This window comes from Monodon monoceros, unplaced genomic scaffold (assembly GCF_005190385.1).
Source record: "Monodon monoceros isolate NGI ecotype Baffin Bay Population unplaced genomic scaffold, NGI_Narwhal_1 Super_Scaffold_12, whole genome shotgun sequence".
NCBI classification, from domain to species: Eukaryota; Metazoa; Chordata; class Mammalia; order Artiodactyla; family Monodontidae; genus Monodon; species Monodon monoceros.
The window spans coordinates 118,377,680-118,389,901 of NW_021703768.1; the positions used below are offsets into that span (position 1 = coordinate 118,377,680).

At 41.4% G+C, this 12,222-nt stretch overlaps 1 protein-coding gene across 1 annotated transcript in view; it reads right to left on the reverse strand.

Annotated features, from left to right (window-relative positions):
* LOC114892139 (protein diaphanous homolog 1-like) overlaps window positions 1–10,480 on the reverse strand; it is a 30,974-nt gene extending 20,494 nt beyond the window's left edge. Inside the window, exon 1 of the mRNA XM_029216822.1 lies at window positions 10,177–10,480. Within this exon, the coding sequence (XP_029072655.1) occupies window positions 10,177–10,293 (117 nt within the window). The 5' untranslated portion in view covers window positions 10,294–10,480. The remainder of the gene's footprint in view (window positions 1–10,176) is intronic.
* Window positions 10,481–12,222: the final 1,742 nt, after the last annotated feature.

Genomic DNA, 12,222 nt, shown 5'->3' on the forward strand with positions numbered 1-12,222 from the left:
CACACACACAATATATATATATTATATATATATATATATATATAGTGCATTCATGAAAGACTAAAGAACACTTCAAATAAGCATGCAATCAAAACCAATACTGCACTGTGCTAAAGTATGTTTAGAAGAAAATAACAGGTCCCAGAGATAGGCTCAGATTATTCCCACAATTTCCCACCTGAGCCCACAATTTGTTTTTTCTTTGGCCGCACCGCATGGCATGTGGGATCCTAGTTCCCCAACCAGGGATTGAACCTGCGCCCCTTGCATTGGAAGTGTGAAGTCTTAACCACTGGACCGCCAGGGAAGTCTCTGGGCCCACAATTTGACTATACAGTGCTGAGATCCAGATGAAGACAGTCACATCTTTTAAAATCTAGAATGATCACTGAAAGTCTGAGAAGATGGATTATTACAATGGATAAGGAATGGAAATCAAACAAACTTAACTACCTAAACTCCCATCTAGATAGCAGAAGTGATTTGCTGGAACCTTAACACTAATCTGTTCATGTTCTTCACCACCACATATTCACAAGGCCACAAACTGCATCAACATGCATCATGACATGTTACAAAATGCAAATTTTTCCATTCTGCTTTCTGTGGGTTTCTACAGAAAGAGAACCTAAAAGCCCTTCCCAGGGATAAAATAATCTCTATGAAGCGGCTTTCTTAAATGATTCATCTCCCACTGATCCTCTTGACTGCTATAACCAGGCCATTTCTTTTTGCTACAGCCATACATTCAAACCTCTGAGCCTCTGTTCACATTGTTCCCCACCCCACGAAACCCCTTACCCCTCTCCTCTACCAATCCCTGGATTTACTTCCAGGGCCTATCATGTTCCTTCATGTTCCAGGGCCTTCATCTTCCATGAAGCTAACTAGCATTGCCCACAATTGTATTCTAGATCATTTATGTAGAATTTGGGACATTAGTATAGACCTTTGAAATCATTCATGCTAACCCTCTCATTTTACGAGGAAAGACCAAGAAAGAAGAGTGACTTGCCCAGAGTTCACACAGTTAATTAGTAGCAAAGTCAAACTAAGTAGCAACATATGGAAAGAATATTTCAGTAAGAGAGATGGGGGTTGTAGTCCTAGGTCTAGTTGTAAACTTGGACAGATCACTTCTCTAGGCCCACATTCCTCCATCTATAAAATAAAGGATTTGAATTAAATAACTTTCAGCATCCTTTTCACCTTCAGCATTCTATGATTCTGAAACAGGTCTTCTGATTCTCAGCTCAGTAATCTTTCCACATAATTCCTTAAATTCTCTGAATTTCTACAGCTTTTGAAGTCTATGCTCATGGCTTTTAAGCTTTTCCTACCTATTCTTCTACAGACACAGCTGAGATTACAATCTCTTAAAAAGCATGGACTGAACCTGATAGGTCAAACACATGGGCTCTTGATCTTCAGCCTTTTGGATCTAGGGTAGATTCACACAAACAAGAGAAACTCTATTCTCTACTCTTTGCCACCAATCATACAGAAAATCCTAGTTCCAGGTACCTGGACCTCTGTGGCAATGTCTTAATTATTAACCACAGGCAAATAACTGCCAGGTCTAAAGAATAAACTTCAGCAGTCCCCAGACTCAGGAGAGGCCCTAGACTTAGTAACCATTTGCAATCCTTATTTGTTTCAGGGCCAATTCTAAAATATAGAAAAGATAACTATGGAGCTGGTCTAGCAACAGCTTCCTCCTTCCTATACGTCACCACTACTTGCTGCTCGCAGCAATTTAAACAACTAAAATTCCTGCCAGGTGATGCTGTTAGAGCTGTTCTATTTACAAAGGAGATAAGGTTACATTAAAAAATAATAATAATTTAGACAACTTCTTCATAACGTATGAGCCAGGGGAAAGGTAGATTTTGCATGCACTATAACAGCTACTTTTACATGCCTAAGAAAGGTTTAATTAAGATTCCTGCAATGGTCTCAAAGTCTAAATTATTAAATGCAAAATGCAGTTAGGCATTTAGCCACTGCACTTTGTTCATCTAGACCCAACACTTCTTTTCCCACTAACTGAACTGAAAAAGAGTCCAGTTTTAATAGACTGCAGTAGTCAAAGGGCTCTAAAGATATACCATCAAAATTTTCTTTGGTACAACAAGTGCAAAAACTGGACATTTGTAAACTGTCAATACAATGCAGTGAACAAGAAGATGGCTGTGTGTGTGTGTGTGTGTGTGTGTGTGTGTGTGTGTGTTTAAATCAGCCAGACCTAGGTTTGAATTCCAGTTCTATGACCTAAAGCATGTTGCTGATCTCACTGAGTTTCAGTTTAATTACCTAGAAAGCAGGAATAACAATAGTACCTATTTTATATCTAGAGCTGTTCAGTGCAGCTCTAGGGCTATAGCAAGTATGCAACAAACAAGTGCTATTATTACTGTTACAGTTATTATTACTCCCTGTCCTTCCAGTCTGCAATGAAGTAATCTTCCTATCTATAAAGATGATGAGCACTCGTTAATATCTATAGATAGGAAGATTGGCATTATACAACCTGTAACACACTGAGTACAGGAAAACAAAAGGTTTCTAACACCACATAAGAGATGAAAGTGCTTTCACTATAAATAGAATCTCAAAGGTCCCCAATCCCAAGAGTATCAGAAATGGTCTGTCTTGTCTACAGGTGAAAATTAATACCCCAAAGAGAACATGTGGAATATAACTGACATTTCCACAGTGATAGGAGAATTTGAGAGTTAAATCTATAAAACTTTTAGGAGAAAAATCTTAGTGACTATGATTTTAGCAAAGATTTTTGAAATATGATACAAAAAGCAAAAACAATTAATTGGATGGACTTCATCAAAATTAAACATTTTTGTTCTTCAAAATATACTGTTAAGAAAATGAAAAGGCAAGTCAGAGGAGGAAGAAAACATCTGTAAAACATATCCAACAAAGGACTTGTATTTAGACAGTAATAAAAAAATTTTAAGTGGGCAAAATTTTTGAACAGACACTTCAAGGAAGATATACAGCAAATAAACACATGAAAAAATGCTCAACATCATTAAGGAAATGCAAATTAAAGCCACACTGAGATACCGTTTGTAGACTGGAAAAAAAATGCACAACCTAAAAGTTGAAAATTATGTTTTATTCAGAGGCCTTACTGAGGACTAAAGCACCGGATGGCAGCCTCTCAGATAGTTCTGAGGGACTACTCCAAAGATTTAAGAAAGGAGTCGGGATATACAGGAATTCTTGCTGGAAAAAAAAAAACCATGAAGTTGAACATCAAACGATTACTGCTAATCACAAAAAAACAGACATCTCAAGTTAATGATTTTTAGTGCTTTTCTGTATATGGGAAGATGTAAGAGTCTGGGCTTACTGAAATCATTCCTTTGATATGCACCTTAACTACCTAAGGCCAGTATCTTGTTTTTCTCCATCCTGAATTCCCCTCAGGGTGCATAGTCTGGACAGCTACAGTGACTGATGGCTTGGTGGCTGGCAACCTGTTTTTCTCCTTCCTGCATTCCCCTCAGAGTGCACCAACAGGGACTCCTGCAGTGGCTGATGACTTTATGGCCACAACATCCTTTGTTTACTGAAATGGCAAGCAACATTCTTTGTCCACTCACTACACACCCACTAGAATGGCTAAAATTTAAGACTGATCATACCAAGAGCTGACAAGGAACCAGAACCCATGTATTGCTTGTGAGAAGGTAAAATGGTATAACCACTTTGGAAGCAGTTTGGCAACTTCTTTAAAAGTTAAACATAGCCCTACCATATAGCCTAGTCATTCCACTCCTAGGTATTTACAAAAGAGAGATGAAGGCATATGTCCAGACAAAAACTTGTACATGAATGTTCACAGCAAAACAAAAAAGAACCAAAACTGGAAACAATCCAAATGCCCATCAACAAGTAAATAAATAAATTACAGTAAGCCCATACAATGTAATATTACTCAGCAATAAAAAAGAATGATCTATTAATATAGCTAACATACATTATGCTGAAAGAAGCCAAAAGAAAGGGTTCATATTGTGTATAAGTCTATTTATATAAACTTCTAGAAAATACAAACTAATCTATAGTTATAGAAAGCAAATCAGTCGTTAGTTACCTGGGGATTGGGGCACAAGGAGGAATGAGAAGGAGAGAATACAATGGGGCAGGAAAAAACTGTTGAGGGTGATGGATATATTCGTTATCTTGCCTGTGGCAATGGGTTCACCAATTGTGCACTAAATATATGCAGTTTATTGTATGTTAATTATACACCAATGAAGATGTTTAAAGAAAAAAGACGTCCAAAGGATCTGTGGCAAAACAAACAGGTGAAGACCCCTGAATAAAGTATGAGCTACTCTAGGTGAAAAAAAAAAAAAAAGCAAGGGTGGGTTATCTTTTTACTTGATTTACTTTAATGTTAATTACTTAACATTAAAAAAAAAAAAGGCAGCTATATCTGAGATATAAGCCCACTACCTTGGTTTTCTGTGACCTTTAGGATCAAAGATGGTTTATAAAGCAACCTCTGTTGGATCCCTGAAGTATGCTAAGTTTTCAAAGAAAATGCAAATCCTATTGCTTTCAAACAGTACTATTCCTAAAACAGGGAATAAGTCACAGAATCAGAAATCCAGAAAAATAATCTAGGACACCATAAACGCTACCTGTATCTGCTACCTAACAAAATGACAAAGTAGCTACTGCCTAAAGACCACTTATAACCACAATCAAGGATGGAATTTCCCATCTTCCATATAACAATGCTTCCATATAGGAATGCTGTGTTTCTCTTAATTAAGTTCTTTATGATTTTTCTCTTTTGTGTCCCCTTATCTGTTTCATCCCCCTTCTTGGAGGGAAGAAATTTAAGCAAATATTTAAAGGACCAATTGACACTCCCTAACTGTCACAGAGCCAAGCAACAGAGTCAATTTCTTCAATCTTTTCCCTTTCAGTCTCATAGCTTCTAGCTGTATCTCTTCCTTTTATATAATCCCTTTCCTCCAAGATCCTGAAATTTACTAAAGGAAATGTAGAATCCAAAATTTTATGCTTTTGCCTCGTCCATTTATTTATCCAATTTCCAACCTACAACTGTAAGAAGGGATGCTACACTGAGCAGGTGTTTGGGCTTGATGACATTTAAAGTCCCTTCCAACTCTAAAATTTTAAGACTACCATTCACAGCAAGCTTTACTAATGAATGGAAGTAAGAATCTCAAAGTTGAAAAAACAATGATTCACCCAGAGTTATCCTGTAATCAGTGGTAAAATTCCTTAAAATACTGGCTCAATTTCCCTTTTCCTACAGTAATTCTCTTACTTTCTTAAAAAAGGTTCTTTGATTAGAAAAACTGTGTTTGTTAAAAAAAAAAAAGATAGGTAGAATATAAGGTAAGATATGTTCATAGTGATTAAAATATTCTTTATTTTTCCATTTTAGCTTCAAGGTTTTAAGAAATTTTAGTATAAGCATCTTTTACTGCTCCTGATTCCCCAAAGGCCTGGCTATCCAAGGGACTAGAACCAGTCCTTATAGCAGCAGGGCAGTAGTAAAAACAAAGAGGGAGGGAATGATAAGACAGCTAGGCACAGGGAGAGGGTTGGCATTGTCTCATCTAACCCAAACAAGGGGCAAGCACCCAATGCTGCTTTGCTGGTTAGCAAGAGATGAATTTTTTTCCTACTGCTTTCAGACAAAAGTGATTGAGAATAGAAGGCTCAACATAAAAAAGAAAAACACTTAAGATTTATTTCAATATGGGGATGCTTTTTGTAGTCATGATTTCAGCTGAGACATAAAATGAGAGAAAACACCACCTGCATATACAAACTCTGTTTCTCTATAATACCTAATATTTCTTGTTAATAAACATGATTTTAAGCTGTTTTTCTAAATCATATGTGGTATAACCTTATCTTTTAAGCCTCTGTTACATTTCACTGAAAATATGACACTCTCCAAGAATAACGTGGCAATCCATTTATAAAATACACTGAACACCCCAGGGGATAACAAAAGGTGATTTTATCACACAGGAAATAAAATTAGTCTATTCTGACCCATATGGCCATCAACAAAGTTAAATCACTTCTCACTTATTACTATATTCTTAGCTTTTTAAATAAACAATTTACAGGTCATAAAAATTTCAACTCTTTTTATAAAAATATCCGAACATTTAACAACTCTCTCAAGGCAGAGATTTTAATTGAGGCATTCCCTCAGTTTCACCTCCTGTGAGGGAGGATTTCCTTTGAGACAAGTAAATGTAACATTATCCAGTGGATCCTTGTGCTGTCTCTTTAAAGACCAGGCAGGCAGAGGGCAAATTTTTAAGGTATCATTCTGTCATCTCAAACTCTCAATAACATTCCTGTAGGCTCCCCTCCCTCTTTCCAAACTAAGTAATCCCTGTGTTTATCAACTTCAAAAAACACAAATGACTTGTATAAAGTTCTATGCATACTCCTTGGTTTTCAGTGACCTTTTGGATCAAAATTAAAGCAGGTTATCTGCATGAACAACTCCACTTCTTTCATAATCTCTACCTTTCCTAATATTTGTTTAAAATTCTACCTGGCATCCTTCATTTTGGATGAACAGGGGTCTACAACTAAATATACTTTCACTCTCACTTTGCTTTTATTTATTTGTTTTAAAAATAAATGTATCTATTTTTTATTTTTGGCTGTGTTGGGTGTTCGTTGCTGCGCACGGGCTTTCTCTAGTTGCGGCAAGTGGGGGCTACTCTTCATTGTGGTGCGAGGGCTTCTCGTTGCGGTGGCTTCACAGGCTCTAGGCACACGGGCTCAGTAGTTGTGGCTCACAGGCTCTAGAGTGCAGGCTCAGTAGCTGTGGCACACGGGCTTAGTTGCTCCATGGCATGTGGGATCTTACCGGACCAGGGCTCAAACCCGTGTCCCCTGCATTGGGGAGGCGGATTCTTAACGACTGCGCCACCAGGGAAGTCCCTCACTTTGCTTTTAGAAGGGCATGAAACTGCAACACAGCAATAATTTTACATAGGTATCCAAAACTAAACAAGATTTTAAAAATTACATATCTTCTATTATTTCTAATCCCACACTAAAATTCATGTTTTACGAAGTTAGGCTCCTAGTTGAATCAAGATGCGATAGTCTTTCTTAAAATGGATCAGTTCTCGATTGTATGAGAAGACATGGAGTCTGTAAAATGCAGGAATACTCTGCAGCTTCCTAACATCCTGGTTATACTTACTCCCCTTACACATATTTCAGAAATCAGTCTCTCTGACACCCACATTCATTACTGCTGAAAAGGCAGAAAACACTCTGTTCATTTAGCATTTTTACTTCCCTTCATCTTAAGGGCTTCCAAAAGGAACTGGTATAATGCTGGACAAGGGGATAAGCTCATGGTCCAGGAGACGACAGACTCAAGAAGAACCAAGGGGAATGGAACACCAGACAGCCTGGCTTCACCGCACACATTAGCATCTCGAACAACCACGTTTTAAAAAGATGAGCCCTACCACTGTTTAAACTTAGACTCCTTGTGTCCTTTCCACACTAGATGCCTTTAAGGGTAAAGAGCAGATCTTAGGCAATTTGTGAGCTCTGTGTTCTCATCAGTTGATCTGTAATTAGAACCTGCATCAGCTTGGAAAGGTATGTAGCAGCTAAAGGGATTAGTAACCCCTCAGGTGCAAACAAATACCTTCAGGCACACTAGGTCCAAACCAGTGCAGTTTTATAAAATGCATTCTTAATGTAGCTCCCGAGGACACACACTGTAGAAAAGGTGGAGCAGGCGAAACAGCTTTGAGTTCACTTTTAGCCTGTAGTTCAAGAAAACTACACCATGGGTAACAAAAGCAAACCAGCAATCTCGCCCACTCTACCCACCGCCATATACATACACAGACACAAAGAGAAGTGGATTGCAATGCTCCTCCTAGGCTCTCATTTCCACAGAGTTCTTATATAAAGAGCAATGAGAAAGACAGAATATCCTGAACCCTTGAGGTATGGTATAGTTGGCAATAAAGGGGTTAAGCAGCTCTACTTTCCTGGAAACTTTCCAATTCCTAGCCAGGAATGCAATTCTCCTCACTACCTGTGTGTGCTACATATTTTTTAAAAATTCAGCAGATTAAGAGTGAAGACCAACACCTCAGAAAGAAAAAGGGAACTTGGTTCAGCTGTACCCTCTCTAAAGCAAATACCAACGACTCTGAGCCAAATCCACTCAGCATACACAAGACTCCACGGACATGCCAAAAAACAGGTGAAAAGAAGTTGAATTTCCTCAGGTATCTCACCTTTCAGCCCCACACACTTAGTAGAATTTACAAATCTGTGAAACACGTTAAGTGTTAGATAAAACAAAAGCACATGTAAAATTCCATTTAGAACCTGAAAAACATTTACAAGTCACAGAGGTCACTATAAATCAGCAAAAACAGCTGGTATTTGGGTGAGGAAGGTCAAAGGGTAACCATGGAAACAAAAGCAAAACAAAATGATACATAAATAGAAGAAATATGGGCCTTAAAACTTAAGGCTTAGAAGGAAAGCCCCCTAACTAGAAGTTCATGCTTATCCTAAAGAAACATAGGGAAATATTGCTTTGGTCACCATAGGGGGAAAACTGTCACTACTATTAAACCTACATTTCTGGGGGAAAAAAGATGTTCACCAGATAAAAACACAGGCAGTGACTGACAGACTACAGTCACAGGAAATGACATCCAGAAGCACCTGTCTTGCTAGAAATAGGTAGGAAGAGATGAGTCACTATTTTAATTCTGTTTAGTGCTCTCCACATTCCAACCCTCTAGGTCCCAAAGCAACATTATCCTTTTTCATCACTTTCTCAGTTTTCTTCCCAGACTTGTGGAGTTGGGTCCGAACGCTAAGGGGTGGGGATAAGAGAAAAGAGAAAGAAAGAGGAAAAAGTTAGAAACCTTTTGGTTAGTAGAAAAAGATACTGGGGTGGCAGAGTAATTACCTGGGAGAGAAGACTACATTACAGTTACAACTAGCAAACGGTTATTAAGATCCAAAACTCCCTCTCTTGGACAGCGCCCCCTATCTTTCAAAGCTTCTACAGTAAAAAGCAAACAACTCCCTGGAGAGAGGAGTAAAAAAGAAGATGCAGTGTGTGCAAAGGTAATGAGATACCACAGTGTTACACGAATATCAATATTCTTTCAGATTGGAATTGGCACCTGATGAAAGTCAGACTCTTCTACAGGTTGGAAAAGGGTTGTCAGTAGCCTTGGGGCACAGGATGTGGCAGAAGAGCTGAAGAGATAGTTATCATGGGAATCGTACAAAAGGCAATTCCCTTAGGTACTCACAAACTTCTTGGCCTTTTAGTCTAACTTCCTCCCCATGGGGGAGGGTGATCACCGTCCTAAGAAGGGCATATTCATGAGAGAAGTTCGAACCCCTTGATAAGTGATAAGCAACAGGGCAAAGGGACAGGTTCTCTGTCTAAGGAAATACTGGGAAGCCAACTACCGTCATGCCCAATGACCAGAGTAACTGGGCAGGTACCCATTCCTGCAGCCTCAAGGACAAACGTCCAAGGGAGGAGGGAAGGCAGGGCCCAAGTCAGGTAACATTCCTGGGGGGAAGGATTATCAGGTGACACTGGGCTGAGGGCCCAGAGACGAGACTGGGCGGGAGGAAAGTTAGCAGGTGAAAGAGATCAATCTTGGGCAAGGAAGTGACCTTTGGAGAAGCGAACAGGAGGATACCAAAAACAGGGGGAAGGGTAATAAGAGAAAATGGACCCCGAAAAGCACACAGGATCGAGATAGAGAAGGCGTGTTCGGGTAACGGAGAAAGAAGAAAGGAAGTAGGGCTGAGAGGGAAGAGATGGGGCCGAGACCGGCCAGGGCTACGGGGGCTAAGAGCAGAGCGTGCGGGCTGGGGGATGAGGAAGCCCCGAGGTTGCCGGGGCAAGAGCCAGTTGGGACTCCGGGGCTCCGGGAGGTCCCGGAGCAGTCGGAGGTTGGGCTTCGGAGCCCAGAACCGAGCAAAACGAGGAAGGGAGGCGCGGGGTCGGCTCCCTAGAGACTGGCGTGCACCCCTGGGGCCGGCTGCGGAGGTCTCCGGGGTCCGGAGGACGGTTACGGGGCCAGGCTGAGGGAACCGGGTGGGAGGGACACTCACAAATTTCTTGGGTTTGCCGCCGTCGCCGCCCGCCGAAGGCAGCTCGTCCGGGCTCCGGCCCTTCTTCTTGTCCCGGGTCCCGCGGCCGGGCCCCGGGCCCCCGCCGGGCGGCTCCATGTCCAGGTTCGCGCTGCTAGTGACCCCGCGCCTACGCCGCTCCCGCCCGGCAGCTCCAAGCCCGCCGCCGCCGCCGCCCAGCAGCTCCTCGGCCAGCCGCCGCGCCCCGCCTCATTAGCATGCCGGGCTGCGCGCGCCTCATGAATATACAACCGCGACGCCTCGCTCCCGCCCGCCTGCCCCACTTCCGCCCGGACACGCAGCCCCTACCAACGGGGGAAGGGAGGGGGGGTGGAGGAAAGCCGCGGAAGCGCACTACCTGCCTGGCGGGCCTAACCATTCGGACCCACGTTGGGGGGGTGATGGTGAGTGGGCGGTGCAACTCTCCCGGACAGCGCCCCCTGGCGGTTGGAGCGGCGCAGGCCTCCCTGCTCCCACGCAGTGCCCACGTGGCTGTAAAGCCTGGACCCTCTCACACTCCAGACCAGGATATTATTATCTGAACCAAAAATCGCATAAGAGAGACTGTTATCTTTGCAGAAAATTTAGTGCCGGGCTTTCCAGGATAATATAGTTTTTATGTGTTCAATACCCATGGAGCACATGAAAAAATAAAGTGATAGCTACCATTTATTGAAAGCTATGTACCAAGAACAGAGCTTGGTCCAGGGCCAGCGCTAGACTGAAGTCGACTAGCTCTGGAGTTAGATTACCTAGTTCTAAATCCAAGGTCTACTACTTTCCATGTTTCTAATCTGGAAAAACTAGTTATTGCTACAGTGTGCCTGAAGCTTAATAATAGTTAACCATTTACCATACACTTGTTCCATGCCAGACTCTATGCAAAAACACTCTACACCTATTTTCTCACTGAATCCTCACAATGCCATGTGATAGATTCCACTAGTCTCACCATTTTAAAGATAGGAAATTTGGACATCGACAATTGAAGTGACTTGCCCAGGGACACATAATGAAGTGACAAAAAACTTAAAACCAGGTTGGTCTGACGGCCAAGCCCTATATTTAACCAGGATCGCCTACTGACATAAACCAAACCTGAGTGAAAAAAACAGGCATTCTCCAAAAGTGTGTTCTTTGCTCTACTAGCTTGATTCCTCCCTCAGTGATTTCATCTATTCCCAAGAATAGCTACATCAGTCCCTTGTGTGAAAAGCCTGTGGTACCCAGTAAGTCCTCAAAGTCTGGACTTATCTTTCCCACAACTGGCAAAAGATTTCAACTGCATGTTCCTGGAGGGCAGTCAGTGACTCACTCATTAGGGAGCCCAGTGCTCAGTCTAGGGTCTGTTATTTTACAAAGACTCTGCCAATCTGGCTGGCTCCTAAATCTGACCTTCATCTCTTACCTTCCACTTTCTAATTGCCTGATGGACAGTTGCACAGAGTTGTCCAGCCCACACTTCGAAATCAATTTGTCCAAAACAGTTCAAAAGCTACTTACTTTCTATGCTAGTGTTGAGAAACGACAGGATCAGAGCATGGAAGGAGTGATCCAGGTATTACTCTTCTTTCTTGTACCACTGTCTACATCTACTATAGCATTTATCTTACTCCCTACTGGGGAAGAGTCCATGTTTGTGGCTACTACAATATCTAGCATCATTCTTCACATAGACAATGAAGATAAGGAGCAACTGCTTATGTCAGTCACCATTTTATCTCAGTGTATCCTCACCAACTAGCATCACCAATCCCAACACCCAGGTTCAAAAACCTGAAGTCATCTTCTACTCCCTCTCTTAAGCTAGTAATCTGCTCAGGTTTGTCTAACTCTTAACTAAAATGCTCTCTTAACTCCCTATATATGAGTAGGACAATCCATGTAGAATACATATATACAGGTCCTAATGTAAGCTGAGTGCTGAATGAATGTTAACTACGATTTTTATTATATACATCATCACCCCATTTCCTCTCTCTTCATACACAGGCAGCTAGCAAGAATTAAGAATATTCCCAGAAAGGC